This window comes from Sceloporus occidentalis, unplaced genomic scaffold (genome assembly GCF_023333645.1).
Source record: "Sceloporus occidentalis isolate IW3139 unplaced genomic scaffold, rSceOcc1.0.p SCAF_54, whole genome shotgun sequence".
NCBI lineage: Eukaryota > Metazoa > Chordata > Lepidosauria > Squamata > Phrynosomatidae > Sceloporus > Sceloporus occidentalis.
This window is the reverse complement of record NW_028317034.1, coordinates 1-25,342: the sequence shown is the minus strand read 5'-3', so window position 1 is coordinate 25,342 and position 25,342 is coordinate 1. Positions and strand designations below refer to the sequence as shown.

Here is a 25,342-nt window from a genome sequence, read left to right as displayed (position 1 = left end):
ATTAATTCATATGTGAAAATAATGTTCCATTTAGCAGACTAGCTCCTCACACGCTCCTCTGTATACCTCATCTCTGGTAATGTCCGTATAACTGTTTATTGACACTGTCACTCCATTCAAGGCCTCCGTTCAAGTGCAATAATGCAAACTTTCTAACCAATCAGAGCAGAGGGGTGCACGAGGCCTTGTCTCCTCTCAGACTCCCCCCCCCATATCCAATGTACTCACGATTCCAAAACCAAGATGGAATACTGAGGTATATAATTCCGCAGGACGTTGAACAAATACATCTGCAATGCATTCAGAACCGATGTCCATGAAATGGTATTAACCCCCCACCCTAATCTTCCCCAAACCATGAGCCATTTTTATTGTTGTAGATTAAGCGAAAATTTCCACTGCTGCGATAGCGAAGGACTGCAGGCTTCTACTGTTAAACCTCCATTTTTGGCGTTCCGGCTATCTAGGCAAAAGTTGCTACCCACGTGCCTCAATTTGGAATTATTTTCAATCTGTTCCCATTTCTACAAAAGAGTAATAAAAAAGACCATGTGAAAGTTAGACATCCAGGCACATAAAAATATATATATATATATAGACACACATACACACACTTACATCATGTTAATGCTTTAAGGCATCATCTCAATTAAACCATTACACTTAAATAATTATACTCATGTACCTACTAAATATCCTCTAAATATGTGAAACTGATCCGATTCAGAGCATGAATGCTAAGAAAATATACCCAATAAATTTAATTTAAAAATAAAATCACACATTAGGTTTTTGTATTAGAAGATTGTGGCAGTTACTTTCCTAATGAGCAATTATTTCTTGACATGATTTTTTTTTTTTTTAATTGTCTTTATTGAAGTCAGCACACAGATGTACAATTTTTAAATTCGACAATTTCGTGAAGTTTAACAAAGACATGCTATGAATCAGATAAAGCTCACCAAGGAGCTAATGCAAGGCATTAAATGGAAATCCAGGTGTCAATGTCATGTATCGGGATGACTATAGCAGAATGTTAACCCCTTCAATCCCAGGGGTTTTTGGTACCTCAAAGCCCGGAGCAATTTTGTCGGTTAAGCGATTATTCTCCTTTCCTGTGAATAGTGTACCCATGTAAACTATATATTGTTTTTTCAAGGAGAGATAGAGCTTTCGTTTGATACCATAGTTGGATGATTAGCTGAAAATTTAGAATGAGAAATTTAGTAAAAACTAGCGAAGATTATTAAAAAAAAACTAATTTTTTTTACATTTTCCCTCTGAATCCTCACAAAATTAGGTAAAGTGATGGAAAATCCCCTCCAAGCTTATCAATTCAGGTGTCCTGATTTCAGAAATACCTAATTTATATAGATTTTCCAGACTTTCCTAGCACCAGGGAGCATACTATAAGGTGTAAGATTTTGTATAATTTTTTATGCCTATGGCTTAATGGGTTTGGGGGTTGTGAATGGGGGCAGGAGGGTTATACTGGCTAGATGTTATGCTAGGGCAATGGGAAGTAAGGTTTTTTAATATTTTTTTATATATATATATTTTTTTTATTTTTTTATTTTTATTATTATTTTAATGATTTATTTAATATTCTTTTTAAATGACTAACTGTTTTTTTTTTCAGCTTTTCTGTTACAGGACGGGAGGGGGAGTGAGAGAGATGGTTTTTCACTCCCCTCCCCGCGATCCCCCTGCACCGATCACACTGTGATCTCTATGCAGGTCCTCACAGACCTGCATAGAGATCACAGCGTCTCTGTGCCTCATCGGAGGGCAGGATATCCCCACAGGGGTTACAGGAGATCGGACAGCAGAAAGCCGGCAATGCTGGCTTCTGCTGTCAGTGGGGACAGCCTGGTCTTCCGTGCAGCGGCAGGGATGTGTCCCTGGCGCTGCACGAAGGGCTGGACGTCCCGGGACGTCCATAGGGGTTTCTTAATAGGCGTGTTTTGGACGTCCCGGTATGTCTATAGGGGATTGAAGGGGTTAAACTTCCATGCATGTATTGATGAAAAGCAAAAACAAAAACAAAACAGAGGAGAAGAACGCTTGTAGGAAGCGCTCAACCAAACCCATAGGTCTCTGAGAGTAAATATAATAATTATTATTATTATTGCCCTCGACGAGGTGAATCAAGGTGCCATTTAGCAAGTCATACATACACCAGGGACAGAGAGAGTGCGATCAAGAACACATCAAGTATGCAAAGTTTTAAGATGGTAATTTGGTAGAGCCTCGAAATAAAACACCAGTTCGCGAGGACGTGTAGAACACCAGAACAACAAAACAATAAAAAAAAAAAAAAAGAAACAAAAGAAAACAAGTATGAAGTGCTACATATGTGTCAAGGAGAAATTACTATTTCTCACCCCCGGTGTCTCCCGCCTCCCACCCAAAGGACATGATTTATTTTAAATATCTCAATCAATAATTGGTAGTTTTCCTGCGAATACACATAATGGTCACCCAAGATTACAGCATAGGTACATGCCTAAGTACTGCCATGCTTCATGTGACCATATGTTTTTAAAGGAAGGTGTTCCTTTGGTAGATATTATTTTAAAATATTTCATTTCAAATCACATTTTCCAAAAAATTCTTGAGGCCAAACAAAGGTCTACATAAAGCATGAAAATACATAAGAAGCGAAGACGGCAGGAGATCCCTGGTGAGCAAACCTGTCACATGCTCTTCATGCCTCAATGAATAGAGCTAGCCAAAAATAACTTATGATTTCTCTATGGAGCAGCAAGTATGTCAGAACTCTTCAATGTCAGAATGCTGCAATTTTTGAACACGTGCTTATTTAACAGAGAACTTCCAGAAATGAGTCAAAATGAGCTCACAGACTAGAAAGTCTAGATCATTTAAAGGGCAGACATGTTCGAAGGTTAATTAATGATTCCATGTAGCCAGTATTCTTATGTGGAAGCATCAAAAGAATGACAGGGGCGTTGGGCGGTCCCAGACACCTAATAACAGACACATTTTGCATCAGATTTGTCTTTCTTCAATTTCTATATTTATATATATATATATATATATAATGTATTTCTCTGAGACATTTTTACAGTGGACTCCTTTTATTTATTTATTTTATTTCTTTGCGATTCCTTTAATCATCAGAGGGGGCACCTGCAATAACGCCCTAAGATATAACAGATTCTTCTATGACTTCAGTCTGTTTTCTAATGCATATATAGATTATCCACTAAATAAAAAGTAACTATATCTACATGCTGGAGATAAAGTTGTTGTTAGCTGGGAAGTGTTGCGATGGTCAGTTAAGGAATAGTGACAGAGTTACGAGCAAAAGAAAAGTTGGTAGAACAGGGGGACCAGTATGAGAAATATGAGGTGACCTGGTTGGTCTGGACCCAGTTCACCTCCTCTGAGGAAGTTGGAGCTCTGCTGAGGCCGGGTCCTGCTTAGGGTAGGACCTTCTGTCCCTCTTTAGCTGGCTTTCTCTACTCTCGTTTCTATACAAAACGGATGCTACGGTTTGATGCACTTAGTAGATGACAAGCCTTTGGCCCAGGTGCCTCTGTTGTGCTAACTTTTGCAAGGTTTCAAGGTGTGGTTGCCCGATTGTATGTACACAGTATTTGCTACTAATTTTTACTGTATTTGTATGATGCTTGTACCTGCAGGTATATTGGTCCTTTTATTTCGTGCCTCTCCCTGTTCCTCCTTCTTTGAAAAACTTATACATTTTAATTTATAAAAAAAAACATTCATCTAAATTTAAGCTATACTGCAATGGTAGAAGAGAAATAGTATTCTCATATAGCACAAGCAGTATGATCATTTAAAAACCCAAACTTACCAGAAGGCATTCTTTATCGTTTGTATCTGTTGCAAGCAACCAAATGAGCAATGTACCCAATTTTGGCAATACTGTAGTACAACATTATAAGTTCAGTTGCAGACATTGACCTATACATGATATCTTTACATATGCAACTCTACACAGGTTGCCTGTAAAAAGGCAATAAACAACACGTTGTGTTTCATATGTTTATTCTGTGCTATTGATGTGAGTTTTACGTGGGTCTTACACATGCTTACCTGTCTGCTGTCATTTTCCCTGCAGCCTTGAAGTTTTATAAGTGAGCCTGGAGCTCTGTCAACAACAGTAAGGCACAGATCCATATGTTTAACAGACTTGTCCTTGGTTAGTGCCCATTCCTAAAAGACCAAAATGGTAAAGAGTCTTTTGTTTTGGTTTTTATTTGTGTAAATAGAAATTGTCAGCAAGACACTGGATGCCCAGACATATGTGACACATATGTAATTACATACTGTACATTATACCAACATGGCAAATATAAAAACCTTTATCTCGGCAACATGAATAATAATAATAAATAGAAAAGTTGGAGAGTTCCCTATATCAGAAACTTAAAGTTCATGAAAACGTTTTTTCTAATCAGTTGCGATAATAAATTGTATATTATATATATATTCGTCCGTGAACCTGTATGCTAGAAAAGGCAAGAGGAAAGAAGTTGATGGCGTAATGGAGTCACCTGCACCTCTTTACCATCCCCAATTGAGAAGTCATATCCCAGAAAATATTTCACTGGTTCATCTACAGGAAACAAGTTTGTGTAATAAAGCAAGACAGTGATGGTATCTGCATGCTAAAAACATTGCACAACAAATTGTGAAATATCAAGTGAAAGAGCCAAGGAAAAAGGTAAAAAAACGTAAACATAAAACAAAATTTCTGTGCTCACGTCTTTTAGAAAAAAAAAAAAGTGTCTGAATGGCTACCTTTTCTTATAATACAATATTTAAAACACAAAATATTTTAACTAATGTTGCTTCTTCCAGTGACCTGTCAAAGATACAAGTTTAATACATGAAACCACTGTATTTCTTAAGACAGGGCTTGACAAAGCCGGGTGCCAGATTGCCATGGCGACTAGAAACTACCTAGGGTTTTGCAGGACAAGGGGGTAAAAAGTGACCAGGGCGGTCATTGTAAATCCGGCACCTTACATGACCCTGTTGGGCACTTCTCGGCACCCGCTTCACCAAACCTCCGCAGGACAGCATAAGGCGCCAGTTTCACAATGGCACAAGATAGGTAGTGGTGTAGCCGGTTTTCACAAGGTGAGATGGGGAGGGCGGGGTTGTAGTGTATGTGAGTGTGTGTATACTGTCAGAATCAGTATGTGTGTGTATATGTATAGTACTGGAGTCAGTGTGTGTGTGTGGGCGCATAGTGTCACAGAGTATATTTTTATATATGTATAGTCTTAGCCAGTGTGTGTTGTTGGATAGTGTGTGTGTTGTTGGATAGTGTGTGCGTTGTTGGATAGTGTGTGCAAGTGTATAAGAGTGTAGCGTTATGCGACCCTGTGATGGCAGAGAGAAAGCAGGCAGCCTGCACGCAGTGCACACAGGTCTCCATGAGGTAAGAGGAGAGGAGGTGCATTGTATGTAGGTGTGCGCTAATCTATAAACTGATTACATATTTAAGCTCGAACATATTTGCTGCACAGCATATGAGTGAGAGTTTAAACAAGTCCAGATACATGCCCCAATGAATATATGTTTTAATAAAATTAAATAATTTAATCTTTGGCAGGTACACTAAACACAAAAAGAGAAATAATGGTTAAACATACAAGCTCGAGTCTTAATGGTGTAAAATACCCCTTGTCATAACTGAAGTACTGTACAAAGTGGCGCAGCACTGAAGGAAGGTGTGTTTTATGTTGTATTGGCCCGACAGACAATCTTTGATTGCATACCTGGGGTTAACACACGATTCCTGATTTATTTATTTTTTTGATAGCTCCTAGATCCAAATCAAAAATTTCACCAAGGTCTTAAGACACAGCCAAGATTTATGTGGCTTATGTCATACTAAAACAGGTTCATTCAAATGCTAAGGAATACCCTTCTACTATGATTTTATGGCTATTTAACAGTAGCCTCATCACTATTGATGGATTACAGCTACTACATTAATTATCTTCTTGCCCCCAAGTGAAAAACCAACGTGAAGCAGTATACCAGCAACAATGCCCACTTGTTTTGGAATACACTGCACTGGCTTTCGCTCACATTAGCTAATGTCCACCAGAGCTAAGAGGAGGGAGTATGATAAAGGTTCTATTGTTAGTTTATATTGATGTTTCTGCTCTGTTCTCTCCAACCTACTACATTCGTACATGCAATCCAATCTAGTCCTCAAGGTCATGTCCATCGCTATCTTTAGAGCATATGCAGCACTTCATTTGCAACAAACAAAATAGCATATTGAGGTAAAAAAAACAAAACAATTAACCCGCTACAATTTTATTGTTTTAACTGCCAACTGAAAGGTGGTGAACATCACATCATTAAAAAACACTTTCTGAAATATATATATAATGCTAGTTCTCAGCTAATTATATTTTTTTCAATTACATCCTCAAATCCATAGCTAATTTCCAAATCATATAATGGAAAACATTTCCATGAAGCAGGATATAGACACATTAATAAAGAAACAGAAAATCAACTATGCCTAGATAGTACAGCTACTAAGAATTAAAATACCGTCTACACTATTAAGTTCTTATAAGGTAATATTGAACCACAAGTGAACCATAAATATATAGGGAAAAATAACTCCTTCCATATTTATACAGTCTTTTATGGTGACACAAACTGTAATATATACACATACACATATATATATATATATATATATATATATATATATACACACATAAACACACATATATATATACACATATATATATATATATACACATATACATATATATATACACATACACATATACACACACATACACATATACATATACACACACATATATACATACACAGCACAAGACAGACAGGAAAGGTTTCTCCTAAAAATATAAGGTCAAATCTATCATCATTCAGTCATTAATACATGCATTAAATGGAGCCTACCCCCAGTCTACAATGGAAGGCATAAATCAATCAAAATGTTCTTTTCAGAATAATAGGAATATAATTCCAGGGGCTCAAACTCAAAATTCAACCAGACATCTTAATAGCAACATTATACAATTCACAATGAAAATGAATGGTGATTTTTAACAGTTATTTCCCTTATACTGCATTTCTTTCCCACTAGATAACACCAATTTAACCAAAACACAAGCAAAATAATGCCATGCAGAGGAAAGCACACACATGTGCAAGCCAAAGTAAACACTGCAAGATTCCTCCATGATTAATTGCAATACTACATTAAATTAATGGACTTTATTTGTTTTTGTTTTATTCATTTTTTTTAATTGGATCATGTAATTAAACAATGTATTGTTTCTAATACGGGTAACAAACTTGTTATAATGCAGTGTTATTAAAGAGTGCCAACTAATGTTTTAAAAACACCTTGTAAGTCCTATTAAATTAGCCATGGAGCAATCTGGTTATTTTACGAAATGTACTGAGGGTTATTCATAAAGAGAAGATTTGGTGCAGAGACAGAAAAGTGTTTTATAACATAGCAAAAGAGGAATGGTCAATCACCAGGAAAATCCCATTATCTGCAGTGGTAATTGGTAAGTCGAATGTAATGTTTAGTTGTTCAATGGAGGAATTTACATCCATATAAAACACAATTAGCATTATTATCTCAATGTATTATTTCCCAACCTTATGGGGTGTTGCACTATTCTGTTTGTTGATATTACAGATTTTTTCTTTCCATGATGTATAGACCAGGGAGTACAATTTAAATATACTTTTAAAAAAATGCCCTATTAGATATATTGCATAATATTTTGCAACAATATTTGGTATTGACCTACCTTTTAAATCACAATCAAAGCAGCTCCATGTACACATTAAATACTCATTAAGTTTTAGTTACAGGTGAAATGAAATAACATTAACTGTGTGCTTAACCTATATCTCAGTGATATAACTTTAACCTAAATACCTTAGGTGTAAATCTTCAGCATTAAAAACACAGGGGCTATACTATATATACATACATACCTGGTTACCTCCAGCATTATGGCATTCATAAACCCCAACCACTCCGTCTGCGAAGTGGCCTAAGGTGTCAAGGCAATTGGTACCTTGCTGCAAAGCCCCAAAAGCGATATCCTGATGGTCAGGAACCCTGCAAACATATAAACAGAGTTTTAAAGACTCAGAACAACAAATCACACACACATTCAATCTGAAAGTGGTGCACAGTTTATAATAATAATGCGTACATTTATAAGTTCCTTATTAGGGTGCAGTAATGATTAAGAAACGGGTTGAAAAAGCCATCGAGCCTTAACTGCTATTTTTTCCTATTCAAAGAACAAATAAATGAAATATATGCACAAACAACAAATAAAGACACCTTTGATATTCTCTCTACTAGACACAGCGCAACTAAGTTTTGGTCAAAATAAAAAGCTTACATAAACTTAGGTCAGGACAAGGCAAACACAAAATTAGTGTATAATAATGTACTATAAAATACAGATTTATATGTACTTTGTCATAAAATTAGATTATAGTGAGAACGATCAATCAGAATTAAATCTCTGCAGACCGACGTGGCGCCTTGTCTCATTTATTTACAGTCGCAGAACGTCCAGTATCTATGAACCAAATTTAGTCGCGTTTACATGATAATGCGGCTAAAAGCCATTGGATTCCCTGAAAGGTAATGCAAATCGACTCTGATTTTAAATACAAACAAATACACCGTATTAAGCATATGTGATACACCAAACAATACAGTATATAGTTATCGCACACACACTGCTTTACATAGGGCAACTAAAGATAGCACAACTGTATATTTTACAAAGCATATTCATAACAGGCTGTGTTAATACTTTTGCGGTGCTCGTGTTTAGCTATAATAATCTGCTGTCCCATTTAGTGTACCCACACAAGTTACATATTTTTTTCAGGACAAGAAGGGCTTTCTTCAGATATCATTTTTTGATGATATCATCTAATTTCCTATTTAAAACAAAAGGCTCCCTTTCTCACTTTTATTTGAAAAATCTTTTACTCTTTTAAAAAACTGTTAACTAGATTCTACTATTTGTCCTGAGTTTAGAAATACCCAATGTTTTTATGTGTTTTTTGCAAGTTATAGGACAATAAGTACAAGTAGCATATTGCTATTTAAAATTTTTTTTTTCCAAATCCGGTCATTGTGCCCCCATGTGCTATTTTGGGTATCTTTGAAGCTGGCCAATGCAATTTACCCATCAAACTAAAACTATACATCGCAAGGTATTGCAAATGCTGGTATTTTAACCCTTTGTATGCACTAATTCTACTACTACCCTTAGTGGTAGTTATTTATTTTGGTTTTTTTTATCACACAAATTGTACTTCAGCTCCTGGTATATGGCCAAACAACACTACAATGTGTGTGTAGCAATATCTACAGCGATACCACCCATGCATGGGTTTGTCTGTTTTTTTTGGGGGGGGGCTAAAGGCCACATTTGGGAAGTGCGCTTTTTCCATTTTGGTAAGTGTGTGCCTATGCCCTGTTTGGGACATCTTTGAACTCCGCCACTGCAATTTACCCCATCCAACTTTCTTTTTTAAAGTAGACACCCCTTGGGTATTTGAAATGCTAGTATTTTAACTCTTTCCATGTCAGGATTTTTGGTAAGATACAGTGCTAATTTTAGCACTTGCTCATAAAAATAATTTTTATTTTTTTTTTTACATTTTGTTGGAACTGTATGGTTCCCCTGATGTCACTGCATAATTATTTTTACATGTTACCACATTTTTATTTATTATTAACTTTTTTTCCATTTATTTAAAAAAAATATTGTTGTGATTAGAAAGCTAGGCTCCATTGACTTGCATGGTTGTACGCTGCCATCTTGTGAGGCAAAATCTCCCAGCGGTGGCCCTTGTCAACGCTATGAGACATTTCAGCGACACCATTGAAGTTTATCAATGATCGCTTCCTAAGCTCTTTTTAAAAGGCGTCCACCAGCATAGAGTGTATACCAGACATTAACGCCTGACGGAGGGGTCACACGGGGTTGCAGAATGACTTGACATCGAGGCATTACAGCAACACCATTTAAGCGAATAAGCTTGTTTAATGGCATGACGTTCCGTGCACGTCATTGGTCGTTAAGGAGTTAAACAGAGGTATACAAGGTGCATCATTATTAGTCGTCAAAAAAGGAATAATAAATAAAAGACAAAATAAGTTTGCCATAAGGATCTAAACTGAAAGCACCGTGTAAGTGTAAAATACAGTAAGCGTAGTCAAAGCATTAGGAGGACTGCCTATATTTAATCATAAGGTTTCAATAAAAGACAATAACTGCATAATTTTTGACAACATACATTTAAGCAATTATTTGAAATTTCCTGTTCTATTTGCTGTGTACAAGCATGTAAGCAAAACAAAAAAAATAAGAAAAAGATGAAGTGGAGCTTTGCGGTTTAATGAAAAAAAGAGAAAGGATTTTTTATCAAGCAGTAAGCACACAGCACTGTGTGATATTGTAGCCAGTTTTTCTTTATTCTCAGACACAATGTAAAAGAAAGAAGTATGTTTGTATTGGATGGATTGCTGAAAAAATGTGCATGCTGGCATGCATGATGAGCAATAAACTAATGGCTTTAAGATAAACTTAAGGCACAGCAGCCATGAATTAATTTGTACGGTGGCCTTTTGCCTATAAACAACAATAAAACTTTTATTCTTAATCTGTAATAATCATACACGGTGGGAGATAGGTCATCTGATATATAAGCTGCATCTGCCATGGGTGAAATGGCATGATTCATTTCTAGAAGACCACATTTTAGATACTGTAAATGACAATAACAAATCTAGTAAAGCACTGATTATCAATAAATTTTTTCTTCAGATGTAGCAAAGTGCAACATCAATGCTATTTGGACAGAAATAATCAGTATTTATCCATGTTGTTTTTTTTATTATTGTATTGCCTGAAGCTGAGCTGGATGACTGTAGTCACTGTAAATGATTAAAAACGAAAATATAATCTCACCTTAACTCAGGATAAACATTTTCTAAGTACCACTTGAAAGGTTTGCAATTCAGTTTTTTTTTCAGCTCTAGGCGACTTTGAATACTGAAAACAACAGAAGAGACATGACAAATATGTTAATGCATGAACTATACCAAGCAACCTTTGATATTATAACAAGTGACGTGTGTATGAGGGTTGCTGTCCCAATGCCTCACCCAAGCATCTGATTATGAAGGACACGGGGTGCAGAGCAAAAGTGCTAGCTATGCCAACTAGGTACAAACCTCAATAAAACAAATGGGTCAGATACGACAGGGGGCCAACTACCAATCAGATACCCATAATGTGAAAATGGGCATAAGGTTAAACATTACAATGACATAATCAGGGGAATGGAGGCCCTGCTCACTAGATCTTATAACATGCCATATAATTTTTATTTTTTTTTGCTGTATATTATTATGATAAACTATCCTGATGCTAAACCGAGCATCCAATTAAGGTTGAGGTCCTATAGCAAGAAGAAAAAACGAGCAGGCAAGACAGGCCACCTGGTTTCTAAAGGATTTCTCAATGAAATGAGAAACTGTGCCACTCAACAAGCTCATACCTATGGCCACATACATTTGTTATACTTTTGATAAGAATTCACTGATCTACTGATCCATTCACTAAGTAGGCACGATTGCAAATGGTAGATAACCATTCAATATAGCTGGAATATGCTATAACATGCAGGAGCCTTTAAAAGTACCTAATATCATCAATATGTACTCCCATAAATATCTGCTTTACTCTAATGCTTCTCTATACATTTATATTGATCAAAGTCATGGCTCAATATCACTGAGACAAACACCTTTAGCCATGACATACCCTCTAAGATGCAATGGCAGTTTTTTTCTACTGAAAAACAGATACAGCAGCAATGTTTAGGTGGGGCACAATCATTGTTGAGTTGATTGTGAGGATTTTTGTGACTTACTTGGATGACACAAGGGGTTTATGTATAAAATGTGTAACAGTAACAAAAGCATCAAAACAATTTGTTCTTTGTGATTTATACCTTACCGACATACAAAAACATTGGTTTTGAGATGCATACTTAGACCACATAGAGGTCTAGTTATTGGCAGGAGTCATATCAGAATTTATTATAATAAAGACATTGCATGATAATATATAATTTTTGTAAATATTACACACGGAGCAACAAAATGTTGACATCATTTATAGAAGCGCTAGATGGGACCAAAAAAAGAAAATAAATCGACGTTTGAAGTATAGTGTAATATATAAAATAAAGTATTTGTGGGAAGCAAGAGTATATTGTCTGCTATTTGTTTTGGTATATGTTCCATCAAGTGACTGTGATGGCACCAAATATATTATATTAGTATTTCATTTGTGATGTTAATTTATGATAGGACTGCTGTGCCATTTTTCTCACATTTAAACAAGCTCCAAGCTGGAGCACACAATAAATAACCTAAAGCATACAACGCCCATTCATTTTTAAGTGCTAGTATACTTGTTCAAGAAATATAACTGATTAACTCAGGAGGTCAATGGCAGAATAACTGTATCGGCAGATATGGAATTCCTAGTAATTCTAAGTGAAATGTGGAATCCAGCTGTAATACTTACTTTCCAAAAGGTACATTCCTAGCTGATGGCACAGCTGCATAGTAGAAATTCTTGTATTCATCCATCCAAACTTCGGCAGCTCTGCGTGTATTTCTGGGCAAGATAATATTTGAACATTTAAGTTAAATATAGTTAAATAATAGTCTGCTGGTGCGAAGAACACAAAAAGAGGTTAGGTATAAAAGGGCGATTCTTGTACAAAGTATCAAAAGTGGTCATTTCACTATGGCAACCGATGAAATGCTCCAATCAGCAAGACCATTCCACTGGTTACTATGGCAATACGATCACGTTTCATCAACATCACACCAGAACAACTATTCATACATAACCTCCATGATCTCTGTGCTTGTTCAAAAGACACATTACACTACATTAGCTTGACTTTGATACGCTCTAAAACAGAAATAGTCTGCAAACGGATATGAACACTAAGCTCATTGTCTAATAAATCCACTAATATGCTAGATAAAATATATGGACATACAAAGGTTATACTGACTGCTCCGGACAGTCACAAGAAGCCACATAATATGGCTGTGCAGTAACCCTTAAAAGGTGCTGTTCCTAGTGCTGTTGACACAAAACTTTCCTGAAATATCTTCCTCCTGTAAAATTTTGCCTCATACGTTATTTTTGCTGGAAACACTCAAGTGTCGCATGGAAACAAAAAAAACACCACCGAAGCAGAATACTATTCTTAAAAGTTTCTGTGTTGTTCTTAGGTGACAAAATCTTCAGCGGAAACGATACAATAACAGATCTGCTATAGTTTATTATACTTGGCATACTGAAGAATGCTACTGTTTTGTCTAAGTCGTAAAAAGTTGAATTGGCAGCTACACATTTATTATTACACAAATTGATTTAACATTTTAAGAGGAGGAATCTGCCAATAAAATATCAGCAGTTTACCATAGTAATACACATGAATTCTATTTTCCTTTGCTACTAACATAATTATAAACAATATGAAACTGAAGGTTTGGATTGCAATGCTTTGATCATTAGCATGCCATTTAAATGTTTATGTTCTTTTATAACCAACATATTATAGCATTTATCTCTGCCTTTAATGGTCGTCATGAAGTATTCAACTAGTGCCTCCTCCTGGAAAAACTGTAGGAATAATTGTAATTTTTAAATGAAAGCTGATATTTAATAACCATACCAGCGACTAAAATGAGATTGTTTGTAAATTTATAGTCAACTTACATTACTGGGTACCATTATTGTTTCTATACTTTTTAATGGGAAGCTTACTTTTATATTTTATTACAAATAAATGTTATGCACCGATACCCTTTAATAGCACATATTTCCCAAGCTGACACCTTTAGCAAACTCTGCTTTTGGATCTCCTTCATCCCTTTCGTAACTAACATGGATAGCCTCAAAACTATATTCCCTGTTACATGTACATGCAGCCATCAAGTTAGGGTTAATGTAGTTAGACTTGTACAAAGAGAACATCACAGACATAAATAACACGGAATAGAAATGTGTAGGGAACGTGTTTTTGGCTAAGCATGATGTAGAACATGGAATCCTCTAAACCCAGCCAGAAACTGTTCCAAGGTCACCATCACCGAAAGCAATAGGCACTTGATAAGAAATTAAAAATTGTTGGTAAAAATGTACTTGCTTTACACCTGGGTTTTTTTTCTGTATTTTTTAAAAAATTCTAACTATTAAAAAATCTAATTAACGTATGGGCCACTCTGAATATTCAAAATTGGGCTTCTACAGAAAGCACCAACATGCCAAAGTCTTTTCCTGTATCAGAGTTGTAAATGGATAATGGTATGATAAATAAACTTGCCCAGGTGTATAGAACACTAACAATTTTACATGGATTCACTATAAATAAATGTAAAAGATAGAACTGGTGCTTAACTTTTTTTTGTAAAAAATGAATAGTATTTATGCATTTAACAATAAATAGTAACATAGTAATTTCTTAAATCAATGGTCATAAAGCAGTTCCTACCTGGCGAAGACGGTTCCACTGCCACCAGGGAATGTGTATGGGTGCTGCTTGCGAAAAACGTGGCCTACTCTACTGCAAGGGATTATTTCTAGACTCCCACTACATTGCCATACACGGAATGAAATTTCTAAGATTAAGAAGACAAAATGACTGCGTGAGGAAAAAAAAATACCGAAGAACCCCCCCCGCTCCGCCAACCATATAACACCTTCAATAAATAAATCATTGGGACTAGCATTCATGTATATGCCAATATTCATATGTGGTCCTCCAACTATACTTTCCTAGATATGTCGCTAGTCACCTGGCTCCATTCGATTAGGGCAGCATTTTTAGGAAGTTTCCGGGATTGCCAACATTTCTTTTTTTTCCCTTTTTAACAGCACAAGTAATATAAAATGCACACTTTTTTTTTGTGAACTTTAAAAATCATCAATTTAATCAACAGAATACTTTTTGTTACTGAATTTAATATGTTTGGAACTACAAAAGATCCTATATAGAAGATACATAGTGCTTGCAAAATTGCTTATCGATTGACTCGGGAATAGCAGGTTGTTTAACTTCTTTTTAATAGGTAATAATTCACATACTCAGTAAGCTCAGTTTTATGCTCATTTAACTTTTTTATTGCTTGTATCAGAGAGTATTTAGAGAGATATTAAACGTTGCAATGTTCAAAACACAACTAGGATTTCGGCTATGTATTAGTGAACCAATAGGGCATAGTTGGGAAAAAAATTACAAAACGACATACATACCTAAATTTTCTCCACCCCAGACATCCATCATCATGTCATACTTCCCCAGTTCTTCAAAATATGATTTATCCATCACAAACAGGCCTCCAGCTATCATTGGTGTTCTAAAACAAAAAAAAAAAAAGGAAAAAACTGAATAAAATACACACACAGTGGCGCAGCATATTCAAGTCTGCACATACAAAACATGTATTAACATGTAGTAACAGCTTAGTCCCAATAGTTGAATAAGAATTTTCTAAGATGTTGAAATCAAGGAACTGTAATGGTCTATAAACTCCTGGGTGGAGTGAAATCAGGGAACGTATGGTGGAGAAACATCTATTTGTCTTATACACGTGCTACCGACAGGAAAGGAGGAGGCATACAAGTGGAAACACTGACAATTTAAGGCTAAATTAAAAGAGACTGAATTCTGCTGTGCTGTGAACAACTTGAGAGCAATTGTAATGAGTATGTCCATCACGTTTATCGATAAATCTCTGACAGACCCATACAGAACACAGCCTTAAATAGACAGGTTGGCTGATGGTTTTTATAGAGACACAAGTTAGCAGGACAGTGGTAATAACATGTTGGAGTCAGAGTGGAAGAAAAAACAAAGGTCCAACAACCAGATCAGTTAAATGGAAACACGACACAAAACGTATGATTCAAGGCTGTGCTAAAACATGTGCCGCCCTGTATGATATATTTTCATTTTATATTCTTCTCTGGTAAAGGAACCATGGGGTCACCCTAAATTAACCCAAAGTCATTGGACAGCATTAAATGTTCACTGTCTATTCTACGCTGCATATGTTCTCCAAATGTATTTTATGTAGTCTGTTAAAAGAACCTGAGAGGATCCTATTTCTAGGTGAAAAATCTCTCTTTACAGTCATATAAGTAGATTAAGGCTCAGAACAACACTGACAGTTGCAGTCTGTTGCATAGTATAAGAAGTTCTCCAGCATTAGTATTTCCTCTCTTCTTCTACAAAAGATGTCCACTGTGACCTTCCAGCAGTGGACCATATCTCTATTAGCGCTTCAGCCTACAGCTTTGCTTCCACAAACGAATCTGATTTTAGCCATAAAAGGATAGAAGGTGAGTTTAATGCTATAAATAATTAGTATAACCCTACACCTTCATTAGAGGACTGGAATTTGTCAGCACTGTTTTTGGGGCAATACTGAGTAGGGCTGAAACAACTAATCGATAAAAATCGATAATAATCAATAATTAAAATCGTTGACAACGATTTTCATTATAGATTAGTTTAATCGATTATAAAAAGAGTTTTTTTCAGAGCAAATGCTCTGAAAAACTCCTCTCCTTATATAATCCAACCTCAAACAGAGATCGGATTATAACACTAGAATCCAGATCCCCCGCAACGCTGCAGGGGACCTGGATTCCCCTCACTGTCGGCCGGTCTCTCACTTCCGTCTCTCTCCCCCCTCCCATACAACCCTCTGACTCCTCCCCCCTCACATACACGGCTCTGCCTCTCTCTATGAAGCTGCAGTGAAAGTGCCTGTCAGCAACGGAGGTTCACAAAATACCAGGGAGTCGGGAGAGAGGCAGAGTGGTGTATGGGAGGGGGGAGGAGTAAGAGGGGTGTATGGGAGCCACCCTCCCATACACCACTCTGGCTCCTCCCCTTCCCATACACCACTATGCCTCTCTACCCGGCTCCCTGGTGTCTTGTGAACCTCCGTTGCCGACAGGAGGCAGAGTGGAGTATGGGAGGGGGGGAGGAGGCAAAGTGGTGTATGGGAGGGGGGAGGAGCCAGAGTGGTGTATGGGAGGGGGGAGGAGGCAGAGTGGAGTATGGGAGGGGGAGGAGGCAGAGTGATGTATGGGAAGGGGGAGGAGGCAGAGTGGTGTATGGGAGGGGCCAGAGTGGTGTATGGGAGGGGGGAGGAGGCAGAGTGGAGTATGGGAGGGGGGAGGAGGCAGAGTGGTATATGGGTTATAGTGGTGTATGGGGGGGTATAATGAATTTCAGGGTAGCAGAGTGGTGTATGGGGGTGTAATGATTTTCAGGGAGGCAAAATGGCATATCTGGGGGAGTTAGGGGGAGGTAGAGTGGTGTATGGGGGTATAAGGAGTATAAGTGGCATATCTGGGGGAGGCAGAGTGGTGAATCAGGGAGTATAATTAATTTCAGGGTGGTGGAGGGCATTTATGGGGGGGGTGGAGTGACATATCAGGGTGCACAGTGGCATATAGGGAGGTATAAGGCATAAATGGGGGTGAGTGGCATATCAATATTAGGCATATCAGGGGGGCAGAAGACATATCTGGGGGTAAAAGGTATATCAGGGGGCTCAGTTGCATATCACTGGCATATAAGGAGTATAAGGCATATCGGGGGCACAGTGGAACCTATGGCCTATAGGAGGTATAAGGCATATATGGGGGCAGAGTGGCAAGCTGGGGGTCAGATGTGCATAACTGGGGGCAGTTTGGTAAATAAAAGAAAATATAAACAAGGCTTTTTTCTCATAGTTTTTATTAAATATGAAAAATAGTTAACATATGAATTAATATTTACTAATAACTTTGTATTAAAACCTAGTTTGAGAAACACTGTGTTTGGGTTCTTGTAGCTTTTATTATTATGTCAGTAAAATAAGAAGGTGAATAGAGAGAGGCCATTGCAATAAAGAGATGAAAGTGTAAATTGTACGTTTTTTTATTACATTATTTTAAATTTAAAAAAATTGCATTTTTTTATCCGATTAATCGAAAAAATAATCGGCCAACTAATTGATTATTAAAATAATCGTTAGTTGCAGCCCTAATGCTGAGTTAACTCCAATTACTGTTCTTCAGATTTTACTCAAATGAAAGTCCACAACCCACCTTACATCAGTGATTCCATATAATGTTCATAGACACCGATTTAAGTTTTTCTAACCTATCAAAAGGCTGCTATGGGCCTAAAAACTCTATATCCTCTCTCTCAACCAAGTGTTAAATAGAAAACCTGATATTGACAAGAAGCAATAAGGCGATTCTCTTAATGAGATGCAGAAGAAAAATGAGTTTCTAGACCAAAATAGAAAAAAAAAGGCTATTATCAGCTAGCTTCCCAGACTTATCCCAGTATTGTAAGGATATGGTCTTGATGCTGGATGACAGAAAAAGAAAAATCGTATCACTTCTGTAAAACCAGAAAGCTATTTTTACAAGCACCTTTCTGAGTCAGTATGAGTTACTTATGAAACAAAAACATACACATCTGAATTTTACTTTATTATCTTACTGCATTATCTGTGTTTTTCCCAGCACATTGGGCATTCTCTGTATAAACATTTCTCAACACTGCTAGTTGCATAATATCTCTTTCATTTAAGTGGATATTGCACTGCTCTTATCCCATCATCCTACCTACCCCCCTTGTTGTGCTGTTGTACGGAATTATGACATTCTAGTAGAACTGAGAATATACAGAAACATGCAACCAGATGGGTCATATAAGCTGCCAATTTTCCTAACGCCATATAGATGCATCACTTTTTTTGGGTCATATAAGCTGCCAAACACCATATAGATGCATCACTTGAACACAAGCAGCACGCAATGGAACCAGACTTCCACGGCGTAATTAGGCTAGTTACAGGAGAAATGTGGGATCTCCCTAACGGCCCATTAATTAAGCAGTGCACCAAAGAGCAATCCCCGAACCAGCCAAATCAGTCTTGGAAAAACATTTTTTATTTAATTTTAAATATTATAAAGCTATGTCCTATACCCGACATGTTTCAGACACAAAATTGAACGTGTGTGTGTGTGTTTTTAAGAAGACGGATAATTATGATCAGCTTCCGAGACCCTTGTTTTAAGGGTGCCAAGAAATTCAATTGAAATTCCATATAAAGTAAATACTCTAGACGTTCTGGTCTTGCCCAAAACAAATTTTATTTTACCAATAAAATATTCTTTATATGTGAATAGAATGAATAAAAGGGTCAATAACTAGTAGATTCTAATGCAAACTTACTTAATTGGAGCTACTGGGTTTCCTTGCCGAGCCCTTCTCTGCTCTGGTGTCATGTAATCCCATTTAAAAACCAGATTCCAGTCAAAACCTACAAATAAAACATAATAAATGTTTTAACACTCGAACAAGACTTTAATTTGACCCTGAAAATTAGAATCAGATCAATACCAATAATACAGGTTACAGGAGCTACAAGCAGAAACCTATTATAAATATATTCATCACAAGGATATTATGTTCACTTGCCAATAAATCTAAATGTGTTCCAAAAATAACTGAAGCCTTGACACTTTTACAGATTAGAATCTTGGGAAATCAAACCAGCAAAAATGAATGGTTTTTCAGGGGAAATGAATGGGGGAAAAAAAGTAACCATAAACAATCTTCTCAAGACCTCCCGTCTGCTGCCTAATGCCTTCTTTCATATCACATTACATCCAGAAGTTACAGAAGACATCAGAAGAGAGGACAGAAGATGAGGGATGAGACACTGGATGAGCGGAGAGACCGGTTAGGACTGTATTTAGAGATGAGTGAGGACATGAGGAAGATCTATGAAGAATTTATGATTATAGACGCCCAAAGCAAGTGATTCCAACTATTTCTTATGCACTGCTATCATATTACTATTGCTATCCAAGAAACTGGACTTAAAACATAGAATTGCTCAGAACCCCATAATTTATAATACTTACATGAAGAAATGGATGCGGTATAATTTGCGCAGATTATACTATTATTGCTGAACGCTATAGGCTAATCACAGCATTCAAGACACCACGGTCAACAGTCCAAGATAAACCGCAGTGTGTAGCAGTTCTGTGACGGAGAATGTGGTAGATAAGCTACGCGTGTGAAAAGAAACAAGGCAAACAATGAACAACACACAACTGAACAGCAAATGTCAGAGGATGCTTAGCCTGTTCGAAGGTTGCCTCCCAGACAAGGGATTGCAGGGTGGCTTAATGGATCATAAAAGGCGCACGCATACATTTACTGGGCATAGAGAAATTATAGATATTGGCTTTCATCAGTATGCCTAGATGTTTATCTAATACCACAAAGGCATACCTATACACAAGTAATTTCTTTGACGGTCCAGATTCTCACTGTTTTTATTCATGATGGTGCTGCATCGTCTGATATTACCAGTAGGTGTCACCATCTGCCTATGGATAGTGATTTGCTGCTCTGTGATCTTGGTGGTAGTTGGCGGTAATGACTAAACATCATACTCCTGCAGCTATTCTTTCCTACTAAGCAGGACTAGTGTGCGCATTATAACTCCCATTCCACATGCCACTGTGCTGTACAGGAAGCCCTGAAGGCGGTAGGTATAACACAAGACCTCTAAAAGGGTGCTGAAGAATCTTAGATGACAAACCCTGTAACACAAAAATATGGATCTATGGACCTTATGCTTATTCGTTGTATGTTTCAACTCTTTTCCTTACATAAAATCTAATCACCTGACCCTCAAGTTTTATGCTATGAGCTTTTGTCCTAACATTTTATGTACAAAACATCTTTCCCATCTTTTCACACACACATGAGCACTGCCTTTCCCCCCACAAGGGATCGTCAGCCCCATGCTATTGTGCCGGCTAAGCACATTGCTCCATGGTGTAAATGGGCAGGCTGGGGAGGTCAGAGGCAGCCCTTGTATTTCCCTTACGATTTGTCTAATTTAACCAATTCAACATTTTAGTAGTCATTCTCTGAACTCTCTCCATCTTTATCTCTCTCTCAAGGAGAAGGAGTCTCCAAAACCGTAAGCAATAATATAAGTGAGGCCTGACTTCAGGAACTCAACACAAAACTGCTTGCATTTTCCAAGTCTTTGTTACATTGACTGCCTGTCTTTAAAGGGACACTCCAGTCGTTTCAGTCCCTTAATGCATATGTATAGCGGAATATCTCCTTTAAATTAACCATTTCGGCATGAATCAGAATTTCTCCTATGCATGTGCACTGCTTCTCCATCTCCCAGCTCCTTGGCTTGCAGGAGACGTGTTTGACTAAACACATCTGCTCATACCAGTGAACATGTACAGTATACTTATTGCAAACCAGCTCCATCTTCCCACACGAGCCAAAAGATCTCCCACTGATTTAAATAGAATTGACTAACTGCTTCAAGCAGCCAAAACGGGTGTATAAAAAAAAAAAAAGGGGGGGGTGCTGAAGCTTCTACTAAAGGTAAGTGTATTTTGAAATTTAAAAAGGACATTTTCCCAAATCCCAACAGCAGATCCGGTGCTATAGAGTGCAATCAGCGGCCGGGTATGTCCAGCGGCACACTACCTGAGCATAAACACATAGCGCCCAGCCATGCCTATCCAGCGGTCGGCCGCTTGACTTAAAATGCCATCACCAGTCTGGCCCTGGGCAACTGCGTTCATTAGGTTTCTTATAACAAATTATCTTATTTTGTTTATTTGATTACAGACATTCATTTCTACACGGTGAACTTCTGCATTATCCAGATAGCCCATCACCAAAATCATCTGATATGTAAGGATGTTTTGCAAGATATTACTGGGGATAGATGGGCAGCTGGATGCAAAAAAATAGATAATAAATAAATGGAAGGAGAGAGAGAAAGAAGGAAAATTGGAGAACGTATATAAAAAAGCGAGGGGGGGGATAAGGAAGGAGAGAAAAGAAAGAGGGATACAGACCAAATAAAGGAAGTGGAGAAGAAAAGAATGAAAGGAGACAGAAAAAGAGAGGAACAGAAGAAAAAGAGAGGAACAGAAGAGAGGGGATAGAGAGAGAGACTTACACTAGACCTACAATAAATGTATCTTTGTTTAGAACTGCAACATGTTGTATCTCCCGTGTGTTAACCCCTTAAGGACAATGGGTAGTCCCTAAATCCATTGAAAACAATGCATTTTGAGCTTTGCCATTAAGGGGTTAAACTATGGTATGCACATGGACAGTTGCTTTGAAATTGAATAAGTTTCTTACTATATGAAAGAAGATCTATGGTTAGGTTAATGTGTAATGATATCAGAAACATCAGTTTAAAACTGCATATGAAAAATACTCCTGTTTATGTAGGATTTCACTACGTATTCTTGAGGGCCAACACATGCATTCTCCTGGCTATTAAAGAAATCATTCATTCTAATAGCTGCTTCAAATTGCCCACGTACACAATAGACTGATGTACAATTTCACTAATGACTAAAACATATGTTCCTGCACTGAGGAAGAAGGATTCAATTTACCCTGAACATCACTTTTTAACTCATTACTGATAATAGTAAGGCACAAAAAGTCAGCTCCGGGGCAAAACAACAAAACATAAATGAAAGAAGCTGACATTTTACATTTAAAAAATATTTCAACGATGTGCCTTTTGCACATGACTTACAACCAGGCCCGGACTGGCCATCGGGCACACCGGGCATTTGCCCGGTGGGCCAGGCCGCGGCAGGGCCGGATTGACTTAGGGGCTAATGGAGCTGCAGCTCCAGGCTCCTACCTTAAAATAGGCCCAGTCAGGACCGGACTGACTGGGCCTATGCGGCCTCATTAACGCAGGGCATAAGGGGGCACCTGCCCCTTAAGCCCGCCGCAACTGCGGCCGGGAAGTCCCCCACCAGGGCCAGCCTTACGGGTGTGCGGCCACACAGGGTTTAAATTAAAACATCGGGTTTTTTTTTTTTTTACTTTATTTAACATCCTCCATGTTAAATAAAGTTTTTGTTAACCCGATGTTTTAATTTAAGCCCTGTGCGCCCGCAGACCCCTAAGGCCAGCCCTGGTGGGGGCTTTCCGGCCCCTTAGAGTGGCGGACCGGGTCGCAGTTGTGGCGGGCTTAAGGGACCCTGCGTTAATGCGGCCGTAGAGGCCGCATAGGCCCAGTCCTGACTGGGCCTATTTTAAGGTAGGGGCCTGGAGCTGAAGCTCCATCAGCCCCTAAGTCAATCCGACCCTGCTGCGGTCCCGATAGCAATTGCTGCTTGCTCCAGCAACAAGGTAAGTAGGGTGAGGGAGGGGGGTGCAGTGAGAAGGGGCAGAGGAGGGTGAGAAATGGGGAGAGGGGTACATATTGAGAAGTGGGGAAGGGGGTACATAGTGAAAAGGGGGAACATAGAAGGGGCAGATAAGATGGGGAGAAGGGGTAGTGTGAATGCGTATGAGAATGAATGAATGAATAAATGTGTGGATGAATTGTGTGAATGCGTATGACAATTAATGGATTCATGTGTGGATGAATTGCTTGAATGATTTGTGATTTTGTCTCAGTCCGGGCCTGCTTACAACGAAAAAAGTGCACACGATTACGCAGCAGACATAACACACACTATAATAACTGATATGGCAACTGTGGTGGAAGCAATTTTTAAAGGTGCTGTTCCATTTTCTCTGATGAATCTGATTTGTTCACTTGGATCTAAATGCCACATTAGTAGTCATCCTCAGAAATGATTCTGAATCATGTAAAACTTTTCATCATCCATATGTTCTAAAACATATAGCTAGGCAGATAGGCTGCTGTGCAAATGGAATGGAACCTTACGGTATGACCCATTGCCACTTAATTTTGTGCACATATCCGTTGTTCTCGTTTGTATTTTTACATTAGTGTGACAAACCTCCTTTTAAGTCGGCTGAAGCTCCAACGTACTGGAAATTGTCCATATTAATGACATCAATTATTGGAGACACCACTCTTGTTCTGTCCTGCAACAGATATACAAGAAAAATACTAATTACATACAACATAATCATCACCTAGAATACTTTCAGCCACGAGTAGATTAATATTAGTGACAAATTCCTTGCTACGCATGTCCAAGAATCAGCAAAACAGGGTTTTCTTTACATTGATGGAGGTCCTGGAATAGAAGCCTTAAAAAAGAATACATCAGCTACAACAGGGCAAAGTGAACACCTTTTTTATATTCAATTGTAGTTGCTGTATATTACATTACATTTATTAAAAGAACATGTTTCCATAGAGTTACTACGACAGGACAGCGAAAGCTAACAAAAACTGACAATATACAGTGGGGCAAAAAAGGATTTAGTCAGCCACCAATTGTGCAAGTTCTCCCACTTATTTTCACCATAGGTATACTTCAACTATGAGAGACAGAATGAGACAACAAAGTCCATAAATCACATTGTCTGATTTTTAAAGAATATATTTGCAAATTATGGTGCATTTGGTCAATAACAAAAGTTCATATCAATACTTTGTTATATACCCTTTGTTGGCAATGACAGAGGTCAAACGTTTTCTGTAAGTCTTCACAAGGTTTTCACACACTGTTGCTGGTATTTTGGACCATTCCTCCATGCAGATCTCCTCTAGAGCAGTGATGTTTTGGGGCTGTCGCTGGGCAACACGGACTTTCAACTCCCTCCAAAGGTTTTCTATGGGGTTGAGATCTGGAGACTGGCTAGACCGCTCCAGGACCTTGAAATGCTTCTTTGCCCGGGCAGTGTGTTTGGGATCATTGTCATGCTGAAAGACCCAGCCACGTTTCATCTTCAATGCCCTTGCTGATGGAAGGAGGTTTTCACTCAAAATCTCACGATACATGGCCCCATTCATTCTTTCCTTTACACGGATCAGTCATCCTGGTCCCTTTGCAGAAAAACAGCCCAAAGCATGATGTTTCCACACCCATGCTTCACCGTAGGTATGGTGATCTTTGGATGCAACTCAGCATTCTTTCTCCTCCAAACACGACGAGTTGAGTTTCTACCAAAAAATTCTACCTTGGTTTCATCTGACCATATGAAATTCGCCCAGTCCTCTTCTGGATCATCCAAATGCTCTCTAGCAAACTTCAGACGGGCCCGGACATGTACTGGCTTAAGCAGGGGGACACGTCTGGCACTGCATGATTTGAGTAGCTAGCGGCGTAGTGTATTACTGATGGTAGCCTTTGTTACTTTGATCCCAGCTCTCTGCAGG

At 38.0% G+C, this 25,342-nt stretch overlaps 1 protein-coding gene across 1 annotated transcript; it reads right to left on the bottom strand.

Moving 5' to 3' along the window:
• Positions 1 to 368: 368 nt before the first annotated feature.
• Positions 369 to 24,099, bottom strand: LOC149288003 (polypeptide N-acetylgalactosaminyltransferase 2-like; the record flags this gene model as incomplete). Its single annotated transcript, XM_089492147.1, has 9 exons — positions 369 to 524; positions 4,084 to 4,203; positions 8,014 to 8,140; positions 11,028 to 11,111; positions 12,657 to 12,749; positions 14,647 to 14,773; positions 15,408 to 15,511; positions 19,402 to 19,489; positions 24,012 to 24,099. Coding segments are annotated over 9 exons (987 nt in total), but the record flags the coding sequence as incomplete, so codon positions are not given.
• Positions 24,100 to 25,342: the final 1,243 nt, after the last annotated feature.